Source organism: Anastrepha ludens, chromosome 5 (assembly GCF_028408465.1).
Source record: "Anastrepha ludens isolate Willacy chromosome 5, idAnaLude1.1, whole genome shotgun sequence".
Lineage (NCBI taxonomy): Eukaryota > Metazoa > Arthropoda > Insecta > Diptera > Tephritidae > Anastrepha > Anastrepha ludens.
Window position 1 is genome coordinate 102,704,272 of NC_071501.1, and position 24,177 is coordinate 102,728,448.

A 24,177-nucleotide genomic window follows, 5' to 3' on the forward strand; every position below is an offset into this window, starting at 1 on the left:
CCACGTGTGCTGGGACCAGGAAAGCCTCAGAATATTATGTCTACCGACTTTGCTGTCGCTAATATGCCTCTCAACCTGTTTTCCACAACAAAGTTCATTGATTCTTAAATAGCATTCAGCTTCGGTTGAAACACAGAGGCGTACATTCCCAGAGGAAAGTGTAGTTTTGCGCCGCCGGATTCCACGTATACACGAAAGCCGGCACTGTGCTCGGTCCTGGAACCACCAGTGAAAATGCGAAAACAGTGTTTGCCGAGCTTTTTTCAGAGTTCGACCACGATTGAGCCTTTGGCAGCACCACATTGTACCTCTGTATCGATATAGTTAATATGAATTTTGTTATTACCACATACACTTTTTCGGAGAATGCGGCTGAAGTGATAGTCTTTGGCCGGTTATAAATTATTAAATCCGGGTCGTTTCGGTAACATAGAACCGACTGCCGTGGGAATGTTTATTTATCTATCCATTCTTGTTGTTGTTGCAGCAGCATAAACATTCTAAATAGATGCATGCTGGAGTAGTTTCTTAGTTCCTCGTTTCCGTTGATGCCTTGTTGATCCGGGATCTGGCGGTACTGCATGCGATAAGTCATCAGACTGGCAGTATTTTTTTTTTTTCAATATTTATATTATATATAAAATAGTATTTTAAAATTTAATTTTTTGATTGTTTTATTAGTGTCTTGTATAAAATTTTGCACATTTGTTTTGCGGTTTTTAATTAAATCAAATACAAATTAATACGCTCGAAACTATGTAGACATTCGTTAAAGTATATTAATTCTTTTTTTAATACAGGCGCGTAATAAAGCAAACTATGTATGTATATGTATGTACGCTCAGTAAGTAAATAGTTATATTTATAATAGTTTGTAGAAATAGAGTTTATTTTATTGCCGCTAATGCATAAACTTATCATGGTAAATACACAAATCAGATGTTTGGTTTTTATTTTTATTTTTCTTTATTTTTTGTTTTTAGTTTTATGTATGTAAATATATTAATTAAAATTATTTAGAAATTAACAGTGGATTAGAGCTCCACACATATCCACAGTAACTTAAATATTTATTGTATATGTGTATGTATGTATGTATATTTACCATCGTAGACAGAGAAAAAAGTAATTATAATAAGAGAAAGAATAAACGATACAACACAGGCGTTCACGAATGCGTAGGGCGGGGAGGGCGCTTAAACCAATTGACAAGAAGTGCTTTTGTTTAGTTTCGAATTTTTCTTGTTAGTAGCTAAATGACAATCAGATTGTGGCGCTTTATAATACATTTTGATTCTTTTCATGGGATATTTATGTACGTCTAAATAAAATGTTTTGCCTGGTAACTAAGATACATCAATGTATATTCTCTAATAATTACATAGCTCGCCCTCAAACTTTGCTGCATTCCCTTTTTGTTTAATGCATTTTGGTTTCTTTTTTTTTCAAATTATTTCAACAAGTTTAACAATTGCTACATTTAAATTGTTTACTAAAAAATCACCACTACTGAACAATAACGCAAATGCTTTAGCTTACGTGTTAATGTTACTTTTTCCATTATATTTCGATGCGGTTATTTATTATTATTATTATTTTTGTTTTTTAACAGTATGCACACGCAAGTAAATGCCATATTTAAAAATGTGATCCCACATACCTATAAATATATGAATACATGCATGCAAGAGGAAAATCGTAAAGGTATATTATGCAATAGAAAAATTTGTGAATCAGTTTGTAGATTGGTATTTATTTGTTGTCATATCTTAAACGTAAGCAACCACCTTTTAAACTAAGCGCTTTAGTTGCGTGCGCGTGCTGTCTGTTCATTACTCTTTCTTATTCATATTAGGTCTTCAAAACTTGGTTTGGTTTATTTTATATAATTTTTATATAATTGCATAGATTTTGTTCTTTTGTTCCTTGCTTGTGTTGTATAATTTTATTGTTATTTGTAATTAAAAGAATGGCATCTACGTGTTTGTATGTAGACCATGCCAACCAAGCACTCTATATCTGCTGGTACAACTTCTTATACAACGCTTCATTATTAATTCCTTCCCGCCCCGTACTATTGCTGCCGTTTCTCGCCGTTTGCAACTCAAACTACGTCTACAATGCCACTGGCATACTCCCCCACTACACATGCGATTCAGTTCGATTCTGGTTTTACGTTACGTTTTAGGATCGCCGCAGCCAAATCTTGCTTCATGGCTACCTCTTGTCGTTGATCGGCTAGCGGCTGAACACTTCGCAACCCATTTATAATATCCTTCGTCTTGCCAAAGTATATTTCATTAAGCGTGTTACGTATTTTATTCTCCATCTCTTCTACCATTTTGCCAATGTTTACAATATGTGGCGACGATTCACTCACATTGGCGTCTTGTTCCGTTTGACGTGTCAACGAACCACCCAAGTTCATTGTGCCTGAACCTTGTTTGTTTGTTTGCAGCCACAGCATAGCTGTGGATGTTAGTTTGTAATGTGCCGTTCGCCCCGTAGGCTTCTCCTGCACCTCAACGACGTGAATGGAGTCCCAGCATCCACGTATTTTTTTATTACCATCGCCTGCTTTTTTAATCAGCACTACCGCTGCGAATCCGTGCTCCAAGTCCCACAGGTATACTGAGGATACGCCACCTTCGTAATACATCTCACGGTATTGATCGAAAGCATAGTTGGCCTCAACCTCTAATTTACGCAATCGATCGGACGGCATTTGACCGTCCTCTAAAGGCGGGTAGTAAGTGTTTGACCATGGTGATCGGTAAGAATCACCATCGCGGTTGTAATCGCACAGGAGGTAATCTTTGTTATATTCCTTATCTTTTGCGATTTTCAGTGGCTGATCCACCGATGAAAGCAAGTCTTCGCATAGCTCCGGCGCCAAGTCAATTAAATCAATAAGATTCTTTTCAATTTGTTGGGGTGGCAGGCGACGCATCAGATCAAGCGCACTGTCCATTTGTACGTCCGACTGAAATAAAAATTGGAAATAAATGTAATAGATTAATTAAGCGTTATTGAAAATGGTTATTGTATTTTTGAGATCAGAAAATAAAAAAGGTGACAGGTTGTGTTATTGTTTTTGTTCTAAAAACCTTAACTTGTTTGACCATTATCCGCCGAACATTAATCCATTTCGCTCCGGAAATGTAGAACCTGGCATGATTGTTTATGTAGTTTTGGTTGAACTACGGATTTAACAAGCGGAGGATTCAATAATTGACAACACTGCATCGAACTTACTTATCGAAAAAGACTTCCAAAATTCGAAATATGGTTTTCAGCGATCCATATGCATATCGTCATTAAGCTGGTTTATTATTCACTAAAGTCTATATGACTATTACAATACGACAGTAATCACAACATTAGCTTGAACGATTACCATATATGGGCATGGTTTTACGCGTAGCACTCTTGCGCCTGCCCATTGCTTTTATACACGCAGTGCACCGGCACACCTTCAAGGCCAGTTTTAAGTCGTATCGCATTGTTTTAAATGGCGCCTAATAGTCAACATTAAGCCACAATTTTTAGTATAAATTGCAAAAATATCAAATTATTACTCACCATTTTGGCTGCTCCGGTAGTTCGACGTTATCTCCCTTTGCTTCTACTTCTTTTTCCGAGTTTTTGCTTCACTTTCAACTTGGCCCTATTGTGCAAAACACACACTTATATTTGATTACTCTTAGTTCTAATTTCGTATACAAAACGCAAGCCTGAATATGGGTGAGAAAATATGTGGGTGGAATTTAAAAATTTAGTTATTTTTAAACTAATATTCCAGGGAATTCGTGTGTATTAATACGTTTGCTAGGCCTTGTTTTTTTCAAGTAGAGGTGGGCGAATGAGCAATACCTTTTGACAGCTGTCAATGATGATACAAAATTGTTGCGAAGAAGAAAATGATAGGTTGAGACAGGGTGTAGCATGTTAATGATTAAAATCTTAAATGAAATCAAATTCTCAATGATATTATAAAAAAACTAATATAAATTTAATAACTGTAATGGAAAAAATCTATTAATCAAACATATCATGTACATTATTCAGTTTTTTTTCAATTTATGGTTAAAATTTACACATGCTTTTATATTTGTACAAATATTTGAACATACAGTTTCAACAACGATTATTCCGTGCATCTCTGCGCTTTCGACGTGTCTTGACATTTGACCCAATTTGCCAGTATTTTTCGATCAATTGCACAATTGTCAAAAAGCGAATAATGGGAATCTGTCATCATCAGTGTGCTGGATCTTTTTATTTTATTACTTCCCTACTTTTGTACGTTGCAATAAAAAATTTCACCTTCTCTGCTGAAAAAATTTTCAAGTGCCTTATTGTTGAGAAATATGTGAAATTCGCGATTGAAAATAGTTAAAATCTAAGATAAAGTTATAAAGTATATGAATTATATAAAAGATAATGTGAATAAGTGTTATTATATGAAGAAAATTGGTGTGAGAAATGGGCGTTAATCAAATAGTGAAAAAATTAAGAAAAATAAAATAAAAAAAAGTGGAGAAGCGCAGAAAGAAGATTACAAAAACAGCGACAACAGCAGCAACAAATACAACAACAAAATTTAATAGCAACAGCAGAAGGCAGCAAACCGTAGCGCTAGCGCTAGTAGGCTCACTTGGAAAGAGTTCAAAGTGAAAGGCGAAATTTTCTTTGCAAATAAAAACGTAGTGTAGAAAGGACGACTACAAAAAAGGTACGTGTTGATAGCAATGATGATCCTGGTAATTAGAAAGTATAAATGATATAGCATAGAAAGTATTGTTGTAGGAGTGACTCGTACATTAATGCTATTACTATGCATTCGTATTTTTCAACCAAATAGTGGTGATCAATGGATGTTGTAAAATTATTTGATTAGCTGTTTCTGGACACCCAGGTTTTTTGCTTAAGACTTGACTCAGTCTAATCGTATAGTATATATATTAGTATATTTTAACCAGCCTGCAAAATATTAATAACATTAATAAACCTTAATTGAAGGAGGCATTGCACGTTTAAATTATTCAGCTAAGCTCATATGCATCGAAAGCTTTCCCCTTTCTAATCGTTACCCCTTTCCTCAGTTGGTTCCAACTGGCATTCACAAACTTGAATGTGCAAAGCATACATTGTTGTGCAAAATGAAAGCTGAGACAGCATAAAAAATTCGCAAATATCTTTGGGAATGCTGCTGAAATGACAGTCCGTGTCGAAATATAAATCCGGGTCATTCTGGTAACGTAAAAAAGACACTCGGTAATATATACTTTGATTATCAAATCAAAAAAACTAACAATTCCTAAAATTTTTTAATAAGAAACAAAAAAATACTTCGACGACACTACTGTTTCTATATTTTAAATAAAAAAATGTGTATTTTAAGTTCTGTAATGAATTTTCTCAAATTAGGAGGAAAACAAATTTGTGGAAATAACGGTACTTTTTCTATGTGACAACTCCTTGTAAAGAGCGTTTTTGAATTAAGTCGAAAGTTTTTTGTATGTCAAAATCCTGCAACATGCCAAAGGATCAGCTAGATTTAAAGCATGTGCAAAAAATATAATACTGATGCTAATACTGCAAAACGCAGAGCGAAATATGACACTTGTTTGGTTATTACAACATGACGAAGATTGAAAATACAAATAAAACTGCCAGAATTTTTAAATTACAAAATAATTCAACTTCTTCATTGTCCGTAAAATTAGCCGATTTCATTCCATATAACCCCTGATGAGAATATTGAAGTGAAGATTGTGCTGTTATTGTTGTTGCAGCATCATAGATTGGCTGTATATAAATCCGGGTCGTTTCGGTAATGGAGAACTGGTATGGTGAATGTTACTGTGCTTACAGCAAAAACAATGGTTTTGTAGTGCATTTTGTGAAGGTCGTAAAGGAATTAGTTTTTTCATATTCGTTGCTTTTGTTTTGCACAATACTGTAAGTTTAACATTTTTCGATTCACAAAACCCAGTTGTGCTATGCCACATGCAACGCTCCATTATCTTAATATCACCCACCCTCCCCCAACATACAAATATCGACCATAAACTACTTAGTAATTATTTTCGTTTTTACTAATTACACGAGAGTTACTCCATTCAAATCATTCAACCATTGTGTGTTGTGTGCGCAACAGTTGTGCTTCTTTGCATCATCGCCTATTCGCCTCCGGAGTACCACAGCTAGTTGGTAGTTGTTGTTATTGTTTTTATTTCTGTTTTGTGATTTCGTTGTTTGCGTCTGCTGCTTTGCCGTTTGCTTGACTGGTTTATTGGTTAGTTAGATTGGCCGGCCGACTGTTGGTCACTTACCAGCCTTGTTGGTGGTTGCTTATTTGCTTTGCACTCCCATTGTGAAACGGACACGTTTTTAAATTCGCAGTGCGGTTACTCATTGCTCTATATATCTGTACATATGTACATACATACATAGGCATACTCTGTGCTTTGTATACTTATACTTAAAATTTGTAACTTTTTATGGTTTATTGCGTGTTGTAGAAGATTGTGCGAATTTCGGCTAATTTCTGATCGCATTAAAGCTCGTGGCGTGCGAAACGGTCAACATCGTCATCATCAACGCCGTGGTCGTATGGTTACCGTAGTCATAGTCATCATCTTTTAACTTCCACTTCCACTTTGACGTTGGTTTTGAAATTTTTTATTGTTGTTGGTTGTCGTGTGTAACCAGTTACCCGGATTTAAGCCGCTTTTCATGCACGGGTATGAGCATTGTTTTGTTTTTGCATTTTATATTGAGTATTACCACAGTTCATTTGCCCCAAAGCAACAACAAAGAAACACAACTAAATAAAAAAACATTAAATAAAACAAAAAGCAAAGGCTTTGTGTTTCTGCTGCTGGGGCCTGTAGTAAATAAAATAAATTAATCTCATATTTTTAATTTGCCAAAGTGCGTGTGTATGCAGGTTTCTTGCTAACGCAATCATTTATTTCTGATTTGCTTTATATGTGTGCATCTACTTATATTATATATGGTTGTTGGTGTTTTTTTGTTTTTGTTCAAAATAGTTAATATTCGCAAAAATACAGCTCAATGCTGCAATAATTGTTCAATAAAAAAGTAATAAAATTCAAAAGTTTTGGTTTTTTTTCAGAAAAAAGCTACATACATACATAGATAAATCGCTTGATGTAAAATTATAATTTATATAGTTGTACACTTTTATTTTAGTCGATATTTCGTTTTAAAATATGCACACGACCTTGTCCGTTCATAAAGAAATCAAATTAAGAAAGCAACAGCCTCAGCTACAGATTAATACAATTTCTTATTTGCCTTTTTTTCATTTTAAAACAAGTCGAGCTCAACAACAGCATTAGGCGGAAATTTTTGTAAAACTAATTCACTTTGTTATTCGGGGGCACTATGACCTCGTAGACCAGCCAGTCCAATATATTATATTTATATGAATTTATAATAAATAAATGATAATAATAAAAAAATGTTTAATATAAAATTTGCAGATAACCTTTTTTTTAAATTATGCGTACAGCTAAAGTAGTTTGTTAATTGTTTGTTAAAATGTATAGATAAATTAAAAAATGGGCCAGAAAAGAAACCTAATAAGTAATACTTTTCCTTAATTTGGGCCAAATCGGACTGGCGGAATAGGAAGTGGTGCGACACAGGCTGAAGATTTGGCATGCAACCATTTGCGATCCTCGAATACGTGCAACGCGTGCGCCATTGTTTTAGCGTAAAAATTTTGGGCAATGATTTAAAACTGTTTTATGGCCGATCTTTAGCTCCTGGGTGGTTCATTTCTGTGATTTTATCAACATTTTCTTTAACAATCAGCTGTTACACTATTGACATATAAACACCATTCACAATTTCACCGGCAATTGGTTTGCATTTCCGCCTTTATCGAAAAAAAAACTGTACAATAAACTTTAAATTGTTTGATCGCTACTTTAAGTGATATCGATCACTACAGCCATCTACCGAAAAAAAAAAATACTAAATTACTTAAGAACTCATAAGTTTTGCTTCTAATCGTTTTCTAATCCATTGCATATTAATAGAACTAGGTTTTGTAATGCTTGCAGAAAATATGGCATCCTTATGCCCCTTAATCGCAACTTTCAAGTCCTTGACTGGGTTCAAATGTCTCCGTTATCGTATACGCCTCGTGATTGAATAACCCAACTATTTTTAGTGGTGCCGTTTTCAAAGTCAACACATCAAAATAGATGGAGGAGTTATTTTTTTTTATTTCAGCCGTAATATTTGAGGTGAATTCGGCCCATATCATTATTTCTCCCACCTGGTAACGCTCCGCTGAAATAAACTTATTTTTCAAATAGTTTGCCTTGCCAATTTTATTTAAAGCGATTGAATCATTCTTCATAGCTGAGTAAAGCTTTTGCCCACTCTTCGGGACAAATAAAGGGTGATAAATTTAGAGTTATCGGATTTTAAAATGAAATAAAACAACGAAAATTCAAATTGATTAAACAATCTTTATTATTTTTGTGTATTTTCTAAAGATAATCACTTTAAATGTTGTCCGCAACTGCGTCGTAATTCGGTTATCCGTAAACACCAATTTTGAATGACTCGCTGTAGGACTTCGGCCGGTATCTCGTGAATAACTCTAGTAATGCTGACTTTCAATGCCTCAATTAAAGAGGGTTTATCCTCAAAGCATTTAGACTTTACATACCCCCACAAATATAGGTCCAAAGGAGTGATAGCACACGGTCTTGGTGGGCAATTCTCTTGTTCGAGAGATAAATTGCTCACCGAAGATCACGGTGTCGAGATCACGGGCTTCAATTTCCGGCATCCGGCATCAAAAAGTCGTTTATCATGGCGCGATAGTGTTCGCCATTCACTGTTACATGGCGCCAGCCTCGTCTTTGAAGAAATATGGGCCGATTATTCCTCCAGCCCATAGGCCGCACCACCGGGGTTTTTCAATGGATGTAATGACTGTTCTTGAAAGGCTTTGGGTTACTCTTTAGCTCAAATGTGGCAATCGTGCTAATTAACGTAGTCATTAATCCAAAAAAAAAATAGTTTAAAAAAACTAAAAAAACACGCTTTTATTGCTAATCGAACTAAAAAGTAGAAAATAAATTTTAATGACAAAAAGACCTATAATGAAGTAATAGCAAATCGAACGATCAGTCATAGTCAACTACCTCAGATCAGAATTATAACAAAAATTAAGATACAAATAGAATAATTCAAATTAGAGTTAAAAGCGTGGGATGCTTGATATAGTAAATATTACAATCATTCTATTGGCAACTACCTATGTACAGAAGGTTATGAAAGTGAAGCAAAATGTATGCCACGCTTTTAACTCTAATTTGAATTATTCTATTTGTATCTTAATTTTTGTTATACTTCTGTTTTTTTTTAAACTATTTTTTATTTTTTACTTTTTAGTTCGATTAGCAAAAAAGCGTGTTTTTTAGTTTTTTTTTTAACTATTTTTTATTATGAATGAAAATTATTGTTATCATTGCAGTCAGTGAATAAATGATTCGATATATTCGTGCTATATTTAATTCCTTTCTTATCGACTGTGAGTCTAAAGCTATGCAGATATCGGCCGTGATAAAGATGTAATCGGGATGAAGAACTTATTTCGTGGAGGGAGCCTGAGAAACGGCTACCCCACTCCTGAAACGGAGAGGTAACAACAAAATATACTGACATAATCAATTACTTAATTACATACATTTTCCCATATAGATCATTGATTAAAGGTCGAGCCTTGTTTTTCTGAATGAAAATTATTGATTTCATTTAGTCAGTGATTTATAGTTCGATTTAATTGTGTTATATTTAATATCTTCTTTACCGACTATATGTTCAAAGAAAGGCCAGCATTGACCTTGACACAGAATAGATACTCTCAGCACAGAAAAAGGAGACCGTGGATTATATTGACACAATCAAAACGAGATGTAAAGTTCCAGTTTGGTTTTTTTTTAGTTCATTTTTGTTGTGAATTGTACTTTAATCGATAAAATTTTATAAATGAAATTAATGTAATGATAAATTCCTTCTTTATTTGCCAAAATTTTGTTCCGTAAAATAATTTCAAAATTTATATTTTGATTATTTTATTGTAATTAACAAAATTACATCTTATATGAAAATTATTTCATCTTATATGAACATTAAGGGGGGAAGCTAGAATTTTGAAAAAATCGAAAAATTTTTTTTGTCTTAAAAGGTGCTTTAGGGTCTTAGAAATAATATACCAAATGAGGGATGCCAGCAAAAATGTCTAAATGCCCAAATTTTTCATTCGACGGCAGTGCCTCGCAGGTATGCCCCGAACGCTACTTACAACTTTAAACGCGTTTTTCTCGAAATCACTTTTTTTAAACTGGCCGAAGACATAACTCGAACAAATCTTTACCGATTCTTACGAAATTTTGACAATACATTCGAAATACCTTTCTCCGGAGACGTACGTAGGATTTTTTATTTATATTACATAGTTTTTTTTTTAATCAACAATTTTATGTCGTTCTTTATAGTGAAAATTGTAACTTTTTGTTCAAACGTGCACCATTTCGCGAAAAAACAAAATATCGAAAAAATCCTACGTACGTCTCTTTCTGTTGTTATATAGAAACTAAAAAAAATTTATTTTTTGATCCAGGACAAAAATTAAGGAGTTTACGTCTTCGGCAATGGACCCACTAGAAAAAAAGGCGCCTTAGGAGAACTGCTGGACAGCGGCCATTTTGAAATTAATTCAGACGAAAAATTTTGTATTTGTACCATGAAAGCTATATTATTAAACCTATTTCACAGATTTTCGATTGATTCCTTTGTTGAGTCAAAATAAATTCATAAAATATGCCCATTTTTTGCGCTCTAGACCAGCTTCCCCCCTTAAATAGAGTAAATTTGCGTGTATGAGACTTGTAGTATCTACGCATGTGTAAAGACTATACAAAGTGAGAATGCAACTACCCTGAAAACGTTTTAGCCTTCTATTCGTACTGCAGTGCCGCGTGCCCGAGCAAGTTCGAATTCGAAAGAGTAAGTCGTAGACTCCCGAAATCAGTAAGAGTAACTCGGAGAGTGCAGGCATGCGCAGACCGCGCGTTAGCTCTGTCTTTCTTACTCTTCTACCGAAGATCTAAGTAAAAAAAGAAAATATTAATCCTGACAATCCTAATAAGGATAATGGAAAACTTTTATCAAATTACTGCATTGTCATCGGTCCTTGATAGGTGTGCAAAATTCCTAGTCGATCAGATTTTTAGAAGCCAGTGAAAATTAAGCTCAAAGATTCCGTTACATACATACATACATGTGTTAAAAAAAAAATAGGCCTCATCGCTGAACATCGCTAAGTTGTCCTGAGCGCGCGATGAACAATTTTCACGTAGCGTCGATTTTCGTCATACAATTGTAAGATATGTAAACGTTACTGAGGAGTAAGTCTTTCAATGATGAAATGTCGATGAATACTGAAAATAATTATGCATTTAGTTTAACAGTGGTCACGCGTGATCTGTCAAAAAATCCTATTCGAAAAAGTACCTCCAATCTGATCACCCTTTATTAAAAGTTTACTAAAACTAAAAGTTTATACAATTTTTGGAACTTTTGTGGTCGAATTTGGTAGAAGTCGCTGTCTAGGCCATACCAAAGCTTGTACGAAGAACTCCAATTATTTTAATAACAAGCCTGGGGTAAATTATTGTAATATTCAAACATCTCAGTTTCGGAAATTAAAATCCCAGCTTTGAAAAATTCTATCACAGACTCAGACAGTCAGACAGTACAGATAAATTGAATAAAAAAAAAAAAAAACAATCAGACTCGCTGAACTACAAATTTTGTTTTCAATAATCGCCAACACGACACCTTTTAATTGCAAATAATTTTTACTTCGCTGGGCTGTATAATTTTTGTTCAAATATTTTTTATTTTATTCAACAGACCGTACACAAGTAAATAACTATTGCGTGGACTGTAATAAATAACACAAAAAATCCACTTACATTGAAATTAACTAATTATTTAAACATAAATGATTGTAAAATAAATACATTTTGAACCTCAATCAACTTCTACGGGAACTCAAACCGCCCTTGCGTAGATTAATAATTAGTTTTCGTATGCTATTAGTTGACATGGCCAACTTGAGTGAACCTATTGGTGGGCAGTTACTACCAACCCCCTTGAGTCTGGTATATTCGTGCCACACTGACTCACCGCCTATCTACCATTCTATTTGTGTTTTTCTCCATATTTTTAACTTACATATGTACATATCTTATTTTTCATATGTGCAGTGAGTATGAAAGTCCGTACTACATATGAACATACAGTAAAACTTGCTGAAGTGCCTCAAATAAATTTGTGAAGAATTCCGAGTGGGCATAAGGAGAGGATCAGTGAGGTGTTATGAAGTGTTTATGTACATAGTTTCGTGTACGGGTGGGATTCTTCGGGAAAAGACTTGCTGCGGTTATCAGCTGGCCTTTTAGGGAGTTGAATTAAGTCTTAAGGTACGACTGCTGTTCGATCCATAGAAAAGTAAAGAGGTGCCGAAATACGTGATTGCGCAGAACTTGAGTTGCTGATCAGCAGAAAAATTTGTACCCTACCTAGAGCACAAGAAGAGTTATCTTACAATCCTCGCAAACTACTGGGGAATTATCGAGCATTCCTTTGTGAATTATCAAAGCCCATCATCAGTGAACTGATGCTGCCTTAGGCAGGTAGGTAGGTGAAATGGTTGAAGTATCAGTCTGGTACTCCCCAAGTGCCGTTTTGATACCATTATGAAATATCCAACGGGCAGATATCTACAGCTAACCAGAGCAATTGATATAACGAAGAAGGTTGATGGAATTTCGGTTGGAGCATTGCTTCAGGCTGTCGAAAAAAGGAGTAACCATTTAATCGTATGTCTGCCAAACCCGGGCATTTACAGAGAAAGCGCTCAACAGTTTCCTTCTCTGAAAGGATTAAATGGTAAACCTAGCTTTTCTGCGTGTTTGCCGACCGTCCAATGTCCGGTTAACACAGCTAAAAAAAAAAATAAATAATTGGCGCATACACTTCTGTTAGGTGCTTGGCCGAGCTCCTCCTCCTATTTGTGGTGTGCGTCTTGATGTTGTTCCACAAATGGAGAGACCTACCGTTTCAAGCCACCTCCGAACGGCAGATATTTTTATGAGGAGCTTTTTCATGGCAGAAATACACTCGGAGGTTTGCCATTGCCTGCCGAGGGGCGACCGCTATTAGAAAAATGTTTTTATTAATTTTGCTTTCACCGAGATTCGAACCAACGACCTCTTTGTGAATTCGGAATGGTAATCACGCACCAACCCATTCGGCTAAGGCGGCCGCAGCTTCTTCTTCTTAATTGGCGCTATAACCGCTTACGCGATTTTGGCCGAGTTTAACAAAGCGCGCCAGTCGTTTCTTTCTCGTGCTAACCGGCGCCACTTGGACACACCAAGTGAAGCCAAGTCCTTCTCCACCTGATCTTTCCAACGCAGAGGAGGCCGCCCTCTTCCTCTGCTACCACCAGCTGGTACCGCATCGAATACTTTCAAAGCCGGAGCGTTTGTATCCATTCGGACGACATGACCCAGCCAACGTAGCCGCTGGATCTTTATTCGCTGCGCTATGTCTATGTCGTCGTAAAGCTCATACAGCTCATCGTTCCATCGTCTGCGATATTCGCTGTTGCCAACGTGCAAAGGTCCAAAAATCTTACGCAGAATCTTTCTCTCGAACACTCCAAGCGTCGCTTCATCGGATGTTGTCATCGTCCAAGCTTCTGCGCCATACATAGGCGGCCGCAGCTACAAGTTCGAAAATTGAATGGCGTGAAATCCTCAGGATTTTCGGTGTCTATTGTACTGGGGCCAAAGGTTTTTCGAAACAGCCCACGAAGAAATTGAGCTCTATTTGTTCTGCGCTTTCCTGAGAAATAAGTAGTGTGCAATTCCCCTTTAATAATAAGGGGAGATGGAGGAGATTAAGGAGATGTGGATGACCGGGCGTGGGTGTCCCATTCAGACGGCACCTTCCTTGCCTGCGGTCTTATCTGTATGGCTTTTGATAGGGCAAATTTACTACCATCCGGATATTCGCAGTACGCCGAATGACTCGTGAAAAAGAACCCACTTAGCCTAACCTAACTTAATGCTTAGATGCTACAATGCTTGAATTTTGATTTGAAATTTAATATTTCCTTAAAATTAATCCGTTGTTTTGGTTTTCAAGTGCTAAGAAAAACTTATTTTCGTGTCGCTTCCGAAGATTCCTTGTTACTCGCTTAATTTTCAATATTTTGCAATGAAAGTTTTGTAACAAAAACAAGTTAAAAAAATTCTTAAAAGTATGTCTATTTCTCCGAACAAAATAGTTTTAAAATTTGCTGTGCGCTCCTAAACTTTTTTGTATTGTTCAAATGCTGCATTATTTAATGGAAATTGACTGAATAAATTAAGTGTATCGCCAAGAAATCACATGTATTTTTTCACCTCATTAACCTTCTTCTTCTTGATTGTTGCGATAACCGCTTATGCGATTTTGACTGATTTTACCAAAGAACGCCAATTGTTCTCGGGCTAACTAGCGCCAGTTGGTCACATCAAGTGAATCTAAGTCCTCCACCTGATCTTTTCAACACAGAGGAGGTCTTCCTTTTCGATTACTTCCAGAGCCGTAAGCCAACATAGTCGCTGGATCTTTATTCGCTGAGCTATGTCTATGTCGTCGTAAAGCTCATACAGCTCATTGTTCCATCGGCTACGATACTCGCCATCGCTAACGTGCAAAGGTCCAAAAATCTTCCGCCGAATTTTGCTCTCAAACACTCCAAGGGACGCCTCATCGGATATTGTCATCGTGCAAGCTTCTGCGATTTACGATAGGACAGGCATGATGAGAGCCTTATAAAGTGTTAGTTTGTTCCGTCGAGAAAGGAATTTACTTAGTCCAAAGTAGCACTTGTTGGCAAGAGAGATTCTCTGTCGGATTTCAAGGCTAACGTTCCTAAATAAACGAAGTAAGTGAAAGTGAAAGATAGTCTGAAAATTGACTGTGAGCTCCTAAACGCTTAGAAGTGGGCAATTAGGAGTGAAGGAGGTTTTTAACTGGGGTTCACTGTCTCCTATTATACTCTTACTCTTACATATTTAGTTCACGAAAAGTCAATAGTTAATAAATGTTTTATTTATTATTTATTTTATTTTTCAACTGTCTATGTATTTGTTGTTAGCGCCGTAACAGCACTTGTTGCTTCTTGAGCTATCACCCTGCACTAGCGGCGTAGATAAGTTCTCATATCTTGTTTTCCGATTTTTATTTTTACTGCTTCAGTGCGTAGTGCCACGAACGTAAACGCCGCCGTTTATGTTTTATCTAATTTTTTAATAACCAACTTATGTATGTACGGCGGCGTATAAAGTTCGCCTTTTTGAGTTAATTACTTGTAATGCTTAATTGAATTGGTTTAAATGTTAGAGAGTATTGTTGTTCGTGTAGTGGCAAAACTTAGCGTCTTTCTTTTCTGGACTGCTCCACGAAAAAGTCATAAACAGGCGCATGGCTAGTCTCGGTTGGGGTATAAACGTCTGGGATTATGATTTCAGGTGTTTCTTTGAAACATTGCATGAAAGAGTAAAATGATGTGAATGTTGGGAATGCGCCCTGTTTTAACTTATCAAAAAGAGAGGATGGACGTCTTTGCTTTGTTGATAGCTGCTATAATTTCAGAAATCGGTGTAACATTAATAATATTTTATATCGTTTAAGAACTTTAAGCGTTTAAGAACTTAAAATGATAATACAAAACAAATATTTTTGAACTGAATTTTTTTTTATTATAATCTGGTAGATGTCACGGAATTTATTTTTTGAATATGATACCCGGCATATATCCGCCGCGGCTACAAGTTTACACTGTCTATTCGATTAGTCCAATTTTTAACTACTTTTTCTAAGAAATCTGGCCGTATGGCGTCAATGATGGCTTGAATATTGGCTTCCAATGCTTCAAGTGCTGCTAGTTTGTCGGCATAAACCAATGATTTAACATAGCAACATAAAAAGGAATCCAGAAACGTTAAATCGCACGAACGAGGGGCCAATAAACAGGACCACTTCTGGAAAGAAAGTTGGCACTAAATTGATTTTATAATTAATCGTTTGTTGCAAGACGAAGTGTTCAATGGAATTCGCGAACAGATTAATTTTTTTAAAGCAAATTTCCACAATTTGGAAGCGTTTTTCTGGCGTTTAACGAACAGAAATATCAACACAGTTTGCCATTCTTAGCTGTCAAACTATAGTTATCGTTATTGATAGTTCCCATGCACCTGAAAACATCTGATATTTGCTCTAACCACTCTAAAAATGTACCCCTACGATTATTTCTCGTATACACCCCGTTGTAAAATTATAAAAACACCACTATTTTCTTATAAAAAAAATAGTTGAGACGATAACAAAAATCAAATAACGCAAAATTTCAAACTTTGTTCAAAAGTTCTCAAAAATTCCACCAACATTTTTTACTTTTTCAACCAAAGTGTTTCGAATTTTTCTGGGTATGCAGTTGTATAGTCTATTGAATTTTAGTCTATTGCGAGTTTCAAGTGACTACCAAATACCGTTGATTTTTAGCCATTGCCATATAAAAAAAATTCGAGTATGCACCTCGGCGAAAAAAATTTTCTTTTATATATTTTGGCAATTTTACTATTAAATTAATGTATTTGTGTTATGGACATATTTTTACTACTAAAACTGTAGAAATCATTTTATCTTTTATTTGCTCATTTATTATGTGGCAATAAACGATTGTCTTTATGTAATAGAAAAAATATATAATATATATATAATATAATAAAAAATGTTAATATATTTTTTTTCTTCACCGTTTAGTTTATTTTAAGAGTGGCACTTGTGACTTGAGAAAATGGTGTGATGGCGAAGATGGCATCTGGAGATCTCTCTTTAACGAGCACGAGTAGTCAAGAAGGTCAGTCTAACTTTAATTTATACTCTGAAAGTCTATTATTTTTTAATTTCATTTTCTCGCCTACAGAAGAAAGTCCCGAATATGTTGGTTACGATCGTACACTTCGGCCGTCATTGAATTCGAGTGGCAGCACAAATGCAGCAAATTTGGCGAACAATAATGGCCAAAATAGTGGTAATAGTAGTGGTGGAGGCAGCGGAGTTGTGAGTGTTAGCGCCGGCGGCGGTGGTGGTAACGGCAACAACAACAGTGTTTCAAATGGCTCGCAATACGATGTGATTAAATCACCTTACAGTCCAGCTTTCATGGAGCTGAGCCAGCTGCGTCACCAGCGTGCCGATGCGTTGTGTCGCTGTGAAGAGCTGCGTGGCCAGGTGGCCTACTATCAGGAGCAATATGTTAGTGCCATGGCACAGTTGGAAAGTACCGAACGTAATAAGTTTATTGATGTTGTGGCGGAGAATGCGCGTCTTAAGCAACAGAATACGAAGCTCGAGCGGCAATTGATACGATTGGAGAGTGAGAATGGGAATAAGACGTCAAATACGCCGAATGCATACTATTACAGCGATGTATCGACCGGACGAGGTGGCAGTGGCGGTGGCGGGAATAAATGTGATGGCAGCTGTGCAGAGAGCGAAAAGTTGATGGAGCAGAGTGAAAAATTGCTTGAAGAGCTGCATTTGTGCAAGGAACGCAATGCCGATTTGCTGAAAGAGCGCAGCGCAATTGCAACGGAGCGTGAGAAGTATAAAAAGAGCTTTGGTTCTACTCTAGCCGAATTGGATAATGTGAAGAAGGAGCGTAATTTCTATCGTGAATCGCGTGAGAATTTCAATTTGCAACGTGATATAATGGAAAAGGAGATACAAAAGTTGAAGTCGCTGCTTTCGGAGGAGTCTAAGAAAGTGCTGCTGATCACTGTGGAACGCAATCGCATTGACGATGAGCTAAAGCAATTACTTTCGGAGAAGGACAATGTGTTGCACGAGCATCAGAAGATGTTCGATGATTTGTCGGCGGCCAAGAAAGAAATTGAAAACTACAAGAAAAACGACTTGATATATCAGGCGGAGATAAATAAGCTGCATCAGGCCAATGCCGAGTTGCAAAAGCGTGGCTTGCTCAAGTCCAATTCATGGTCGAAAGAGTTTTCCGATAGCAAAGATGATTTCAAGGAGGTTGAAAAGCTGCGCAAGAGCCTTGAGAAAGCTAATTCGGAAGTGGAACGTGCGCTGCAGGATGCCGAGCAGGCGAAGGGTGTGCGTGATTGGGCCATTTCACAGCGCGAAAAAATTGTGCAGGAACGCGACTCAGTAAAGTCACTGTGCGACAACCTACGTAAAGAGCGTGACAAAGCAATATCTGACCTGCTGTCGGCTATACGCGATAGCGAAAAAATAAAGAAGCAAAAGGATGAAGCACAAAAGAAAATCGACGTGTTGAAGGAACAAATCGAAAATCAAAATATGGATAGCACGTCGCGTCGCAGTTTTCGCATGAGCACATACGAGGCGGAAGATCTGCTGGATATCGAACTGAATTACCACTCGGATAGCGATATTGGTATTATATTGGATGACAGCAACAATCGGCAACTGGTATGTGGAGTCACCAATAGCTCGCCTGCTTTTGGAAAGCTAAAAATGAATGACGTAATTTGCAAAGTGAACAATCTCGATTGCCAAACCATGACTAAGCGCATGGTGCTAGACGAAATACGCAGTAGCGCCCCGCGCTGTAAGTTATTAGTGTCGCGCACACGCCACAGTAAGCGCCACTTTTACACGGTGCATCTAAATATGCAGAATAATATGAATCATGGTCTGAGCCTGGACACGGGTGTTTTCATTTCGAAGATTGAACCGAACTCCTTGGCTGCTTACGAGCCCGAACTAGATGTGGGTGATCGGGTGCTAAGCATCAATAACAAGTCAATGGAAGGCGTACACTCGGTGGATGATGTCATGAGTTTATTGAACGATGAACGCAACGACGCCATCACCATCTTTGCATTGAAGAATGTGCAGGATATAGGTTACGGCGATGGTCAGCGCCGCATGACCACCTCATCAGCTCAAACGGACTCCATCGATTCCATGCATCGTATGACGAGCGCTAAGCATCCTTCGAAGTTCTCGGAAATGCTGAGCATCTTCAAGAAGATACACATCTCCAAACCCGGTTCCGACGTTGACCATTTTACACAGGAACATGATGCGCTGGCAGAGCTGGACTCGGTGTTAAGTGAGAATTCGTCAGAAAAACCGCGTCGTGGTAAGCGCAGCAAGAAAGAAAAGGAGGCGGCCGCAAAGAGTATGGGCACTTGGCCACGTGCCAATATTCTTAACGCCACTCACGAGAATCCTACAGGCACTATAGTGCAGCAACGCGAGAAAAAACGTCCTCCACTTGCGCTCTTCACAGCCGGTCCCATAAATGTGGATAAGGACGATGAGCGCGAAACATCCGATGAACAACCGCCCCCATTGCCACCGCAGGCTAAACCGCAAGCGCACATGCGGAGTAGCATCACTAACGCAGGCAACGCCATCAAAACCAATCCGCATCGCAATTCGAATCCAATACCCGCGTCGGCGCTTTTTATCCCTACGCCCAGTGCGTCGGGCATGCCAGGCGTAAATGGCGGCAGTGGCAATAGCAATAATGTATATGCGAATTATATGCGACATTCGGTGTATGTGGAGCCACAAATAGACAATGTGGGCCTATTGGGTGAGCCGACGAAGCCACTCCAGCGGCCGGCACCCATAATGGGTGCCAACATGCGTGTGAAGATGCCGCCGGTGCCGGATAAGTATGGCAATCAGCGCGTTCACAACTATCAGAATCGTTATTCGTTAAATATAACGCCGACTGAGTTCTACAAGACTAGCGGCCAGCAGGCGCAACAACAGGTTATACATAGCGGAAATGGCGCGGAGTTTTTGCCGCGTAAGCCGCACATCTTCGATATGTTGAACAGCGGGAATGGCAGTAGTATGGGCGGTGGTGGCGGTGTCATGCCGAATAGTGTCAGCTCAAGTAAATCACAACCACATCCTGCGCTCTTTGCGCCATTGAATCTGCATCCGCCGAATTTCGCGCGCAGCTCATCCACAACGCAGCAGAATTCCTTGGATATGATCTCGATTAAGTCGCAAAACTCCATCGATTCCATATTGTCGGCGAAGAGTCCGCCCATAAGCGAGTGCGCAGTGATCAACCACTATCCGAAGCGTGGCGTACCAATGCCGCAGGCTGCCACATCAGTGGTTAATAAGAATGTGGCCAAGTACCCAAGTGACAGCGAGAGTATTGCCTCGGGCATCATGAGTGGCAGCGTTAGTGGCATAGGCACCGGCGGAGGTGGTATCAGCAGCGGACTTTTCCATTCGAATAACATGGCCGCTCCACCACACAATCGACACTCGCAGCTCTTCCCCACATTCACGCAGAATTCCAGCCACCCGCATTCGCATGCGATGCGTCAAATACGTCACTCTAGTCCGCTTACATTGCCCTCCTCACCGCCACTGCATGTACATCCGCACTCGCACGCGCCACATCCATCAACGGTGCAACAGCAGTCGCAGCACGGCGTGGATACGGCTGCGAGTAGCGCAATTGGTATACCAACCAGTTCGGTGGATAAGTTCGATATGGACTTTGTAACGCCTGGATTGCCAATGCATTCACAATATGTGCATGATTACCCACTCTCTACGCACTACCATCCACACACGGGTGTACCCGTTAGCGGCGCTGGTGGCATCATCTATGAAGGCGGCACATTTCCGCGGAAAAAGGATCATCAACGTTTGCGCATACCATCCAATCCGAGTGTAGCGAGCAAGAGTAGCGCAGGCGTAAAGAATAGTTCCGGTTCCATTGATCATCATTATGGTGGCGGTGGCGGCATGCCGAATGTTCCCTCGAGCATGTCTGGCATACCGCCTACGATGCTAATGCATCATTCAGCCATTGCTGCGGTGGCAGCCAATGGTGGTGGCAGCGGACGGGGTTCGCCGATGCCGCAAGTGCACGTTGAGGTGCTGAGCCATGGCGGCAGTAAACGCAACTCGAATACGCCGTCGGATTTTTTATGCCCTGGAGACCTTAGAAGAGTCACGATCGAGAAGAGCGATAAATCGCTCGGCATTACCATACAATGCAACAACAATGGTGGCGGCATCTTTGTATCGACTGTAGCCGATAAGAGCATAGCCACACGTGCAGGTCTTCAGGTGGGCGATCAACTCTTAGAAGTCTGCGGCTTAAATATGCGTTCGGCTACAAATGACATTGCGGCGAATGTGTTGCGCCAATGCGGGAACTCGATAACGATGCTGGTGCAGTACAATCCGGAAAGTGAGTGAATGAAGTGAAGACGAAAATTAATTTTTGATTTTATGATTGATTTTGATTTGATTTACATTTTACACCAAATTTGGCAACTTGGTACTAGTGAGGCTTTAGGCCGACTTGACCGGTTAAAAAAAAATATTCTTATTTTTGCATATTTAAAAAGCCAAATTTATTTTGTGCATAAAGTTTAAGCAAATCAGGACTTATAGAACTTTGACTGAAACAACTTAGCAAGGGCGACTTGGTACTAGTGAAGCTTAGGCTTTTTTAACCGATTTTTTTTAAATCCATTTTTGTGTGTTTTGCATATTTAAGAGGCCAAATGCTTCTGTACTTTTGTGTAAAAAACTCAAGCAAATCAGAGGAAAACTGAAGGAGTTATAGACCTTGGACTGAAAGAATTTAGGGCAACTTGGTATTAGTGAGGCTTTAGGCTCATTTGACCGATTTTTTTTTAAATAAATTTTTGTGTTTTTCTACAAGGCTTGATGCTTGCATTTTTCGTTATCGATTTGGAATTCAAATTCTGCTCATTTAGTTTTTGTTTTTTTGAGTTAAATTTTTAATTCAATAAGCCTTTCGTTTCTTCTTGACTGCCACGTCAAGTGAAGAGATCTTCTCTAAAGATTCTTTGTACATTGCATACCTCTGGATATATGTATATATTTTTTATTATATTAATATACAATTTTTCGTTTTGTACCTCTTTACCATTGAACAGAATTGCAGCGGAGAGCCAGTAATGGGTTGACGGGAACCCACTGTCAAAATTAGAAGACATTTAATAGCATGAAATTGCATAGAATTTCCGTGGGGATGGTTTTTTTGCTGTCGGTTATTTTTACGGCGTTAAAATAATTCGATTTTTTCCATTTTCTCCGACGGATTCAATACTCAGAGTTGCTTTTCTGATCGCTTGATGACAATTTGTTTGTTAACAAGCAAAAGCAGGCAAATAATATTTAATCGATTTGCACAAAAAAAAAATGTATAATTTAGAAATAAGTTGTTGCCTTAGAGTTGCTTCACAAATATAGCAAACGAAAAGAATTCACAACAAACTTAATTTGATTCTAACCACAAAATGTTAGCTGAAAAGAGGCCAGTGGCAATAGTGTTTCCGTCTCCGTCGCAATTCTGTTTAACCAAACGAACTTTCCCGCGAAAGCGGATCAGCTGATCACTACCCGTCAACTCGTTAGCCGTTGGGCCGCTGCATTTTTGATCCGGGCCTATATTGAGGAATTATTGGGCGATCATCAATAGATGCCTATTCAGTTCGCATTTTGAATTTTGTTAGCTATCAGACCTTTTAGTGTCTTTAATTCGTTCCTTCGCTCGATCACTTTAATCAGCCTTAAATAACTTTTTCATCAATTCTCAATATTTTGCTTGGTTTCCTTTCTTCGACTAGTTGCCGCTTGAACAGAATTGCAGTGGACAGCCAGTTGCCACTGTTAAAATTAGAACACATTGTGTTTTTTTTACTATTTATTATTATTATTTTTTTTTTTAAATAATTTGTCGGCCATTATCCCAGCAGTAATTTTCGCCAATCTCAAAACTTTTTTCAGTTAATTTTTTTCTTTCTCGGCTTATTCCTTGTTTGAATTTGTAAAGAGAATTCGAGCTCTGTTAAAATGTCTGACAGAGGCTTTGCCACCAGTGTGAATATTTTTGGATGAATTTTTTTTTAATATGCTTTCACCTACATATTTCGCGATTTGTTTCATTCTTTATTGAACTCCATTTTTATTTGCAGAATTTCACTCCGGTGAATACGATGGCACCAATAATCTCGAGACTGAATCTCCAGTGAACCACTCTGGCTCACCCACACCTCGCAACTCACCACGACCACCTGTGCGCACCATGATGTCATCACTACCACCGCTTCCAATCTCAGCACCCACCAGCAATCCCTTGGCACAGCAAACAAACATTATGCCACAATCGAGCTCACTCATCTCCACGCAATCAATCAAGGATCAGAGTTTTGCCGATAGTTTAGAGAATCAATCGGACATCAGCAGTAGTCAGGACTTGCCCTCATCAGCAGCTACAACCACCACCACAGCCTCGACAACATCAACAGTTTATGAAGAGGAAGCGCGCTATGTTACATTGCGCATGGATAAATCGAAGAATTTAGGCATCAAATTATTTGGTGGCAACAAAGTGGGCATCTTTGTGCACGACGTGCACCCCGGCTCACCTTCGGACATTGCGGGCATACGCAAAGGCGATCAGATATTGGAATATAATGGCGTTGACTTGCGTTGCGTGACAGCCGAACAGGCGGCGAATGAGATATCCAAATTGACGGACACTGTCACTTTGTTGGTGCAAAATAAATTGAAAAGTAAGTGAAATCGTTGGAGCGCAGAATGCATTTTGTTTTTTGAAAATTACTATTTTTCCTTTATAGAATTAAAGCAAATCAAAGACAAGTCAGGTGATTCTTTTTATATACGTGTTGGTTTCGATCGCACAGGTGAGCTGAACGAAGGTGATTTGCGTTTTGTCAAAGATGAGGTGCTTTATGTGGACAATACGGTTTTTAATGGCACATTTGGTTTGTGGCGCGCTTGGAAGCTGGATGGGAAGGGGCATCGCAAGGAATGCGGTATTATACCAAGTCAAATGAAGTAGGTTTTGGTTATTTTCAAACGTATTTTAATTTAAATACCAACTGTACAATTTGCTCACTGCCACATTTAGGGTTGAAGAGGAGCTACGCGCCGGTGAAGTGGTCGATTGTGAAGGCG

At 38.3% G+C, this 24,177-nt stretch overlaps 2 protein-coding genes across 2 annotated transcripts in view; one reads left to right on the forward strand and one right to left on the reverse strand.

Moving 5' to 3' along the window:
• Positions 1-656: 656 nt before the first annotated feature.
• On the reverse strand, positions 657-3,888 carry LOC128863796 (F-actin-capping protein subunit beta). Its single transcript, XM_054103146.1, has 2 exons — positions 3,583-3,888; positions 657-2,983 (listed from the first exon to the last, which is right to left on the reverse strand). Exons 1-2 carry the CDS (start codon positions 3,583-3,585, stop codon positions 2,156-2,158), a joined length of 831 nt encoding a protein of 276 aa, XP_053959121.1. The 5' UTR covers positions 3,586-3,888; the 3' UTR covers positions 657-2,155.
• Positions 3,889-4,278: 390 nt separating this feature from the next.
• Positions 4,279-24,177, forward strand: part of LOC128862917 (disks large homolog 5) — a 21,071-nt gene continuing 1,172 nt past the window's right edge. Inside the window, exons 1-6 of the mRNA XM_054101742.1 lie at positions 4,279-4,735; positions 16,945-17,041; positions 17,108-21,412; positions 23,172-23,771; positions 23,838-24,057; positions 24,131-24,177. The exon at positions 24,131-24,177 is cut by the window's right edge and continues 192 nt beyond it. Of these exons, the coding sequence (XP_053957717.1) occupies positions 16,987-17,041; positions 17,108-21,412; positions 23,172-23,771; positions 23,838-24,057; positions 24,131-24,177 (5,227 nt within the window). The 5' untranslated portion in view covers positions 4,279-4,735; positions 16,945-16,986. The remainder of the gene's footprint in view (positions 4,736-16,944; positions 17,042-17,107; positions 21,413-23,171; positions 23,772-23,837; positions 24,058-24,130) is intronic.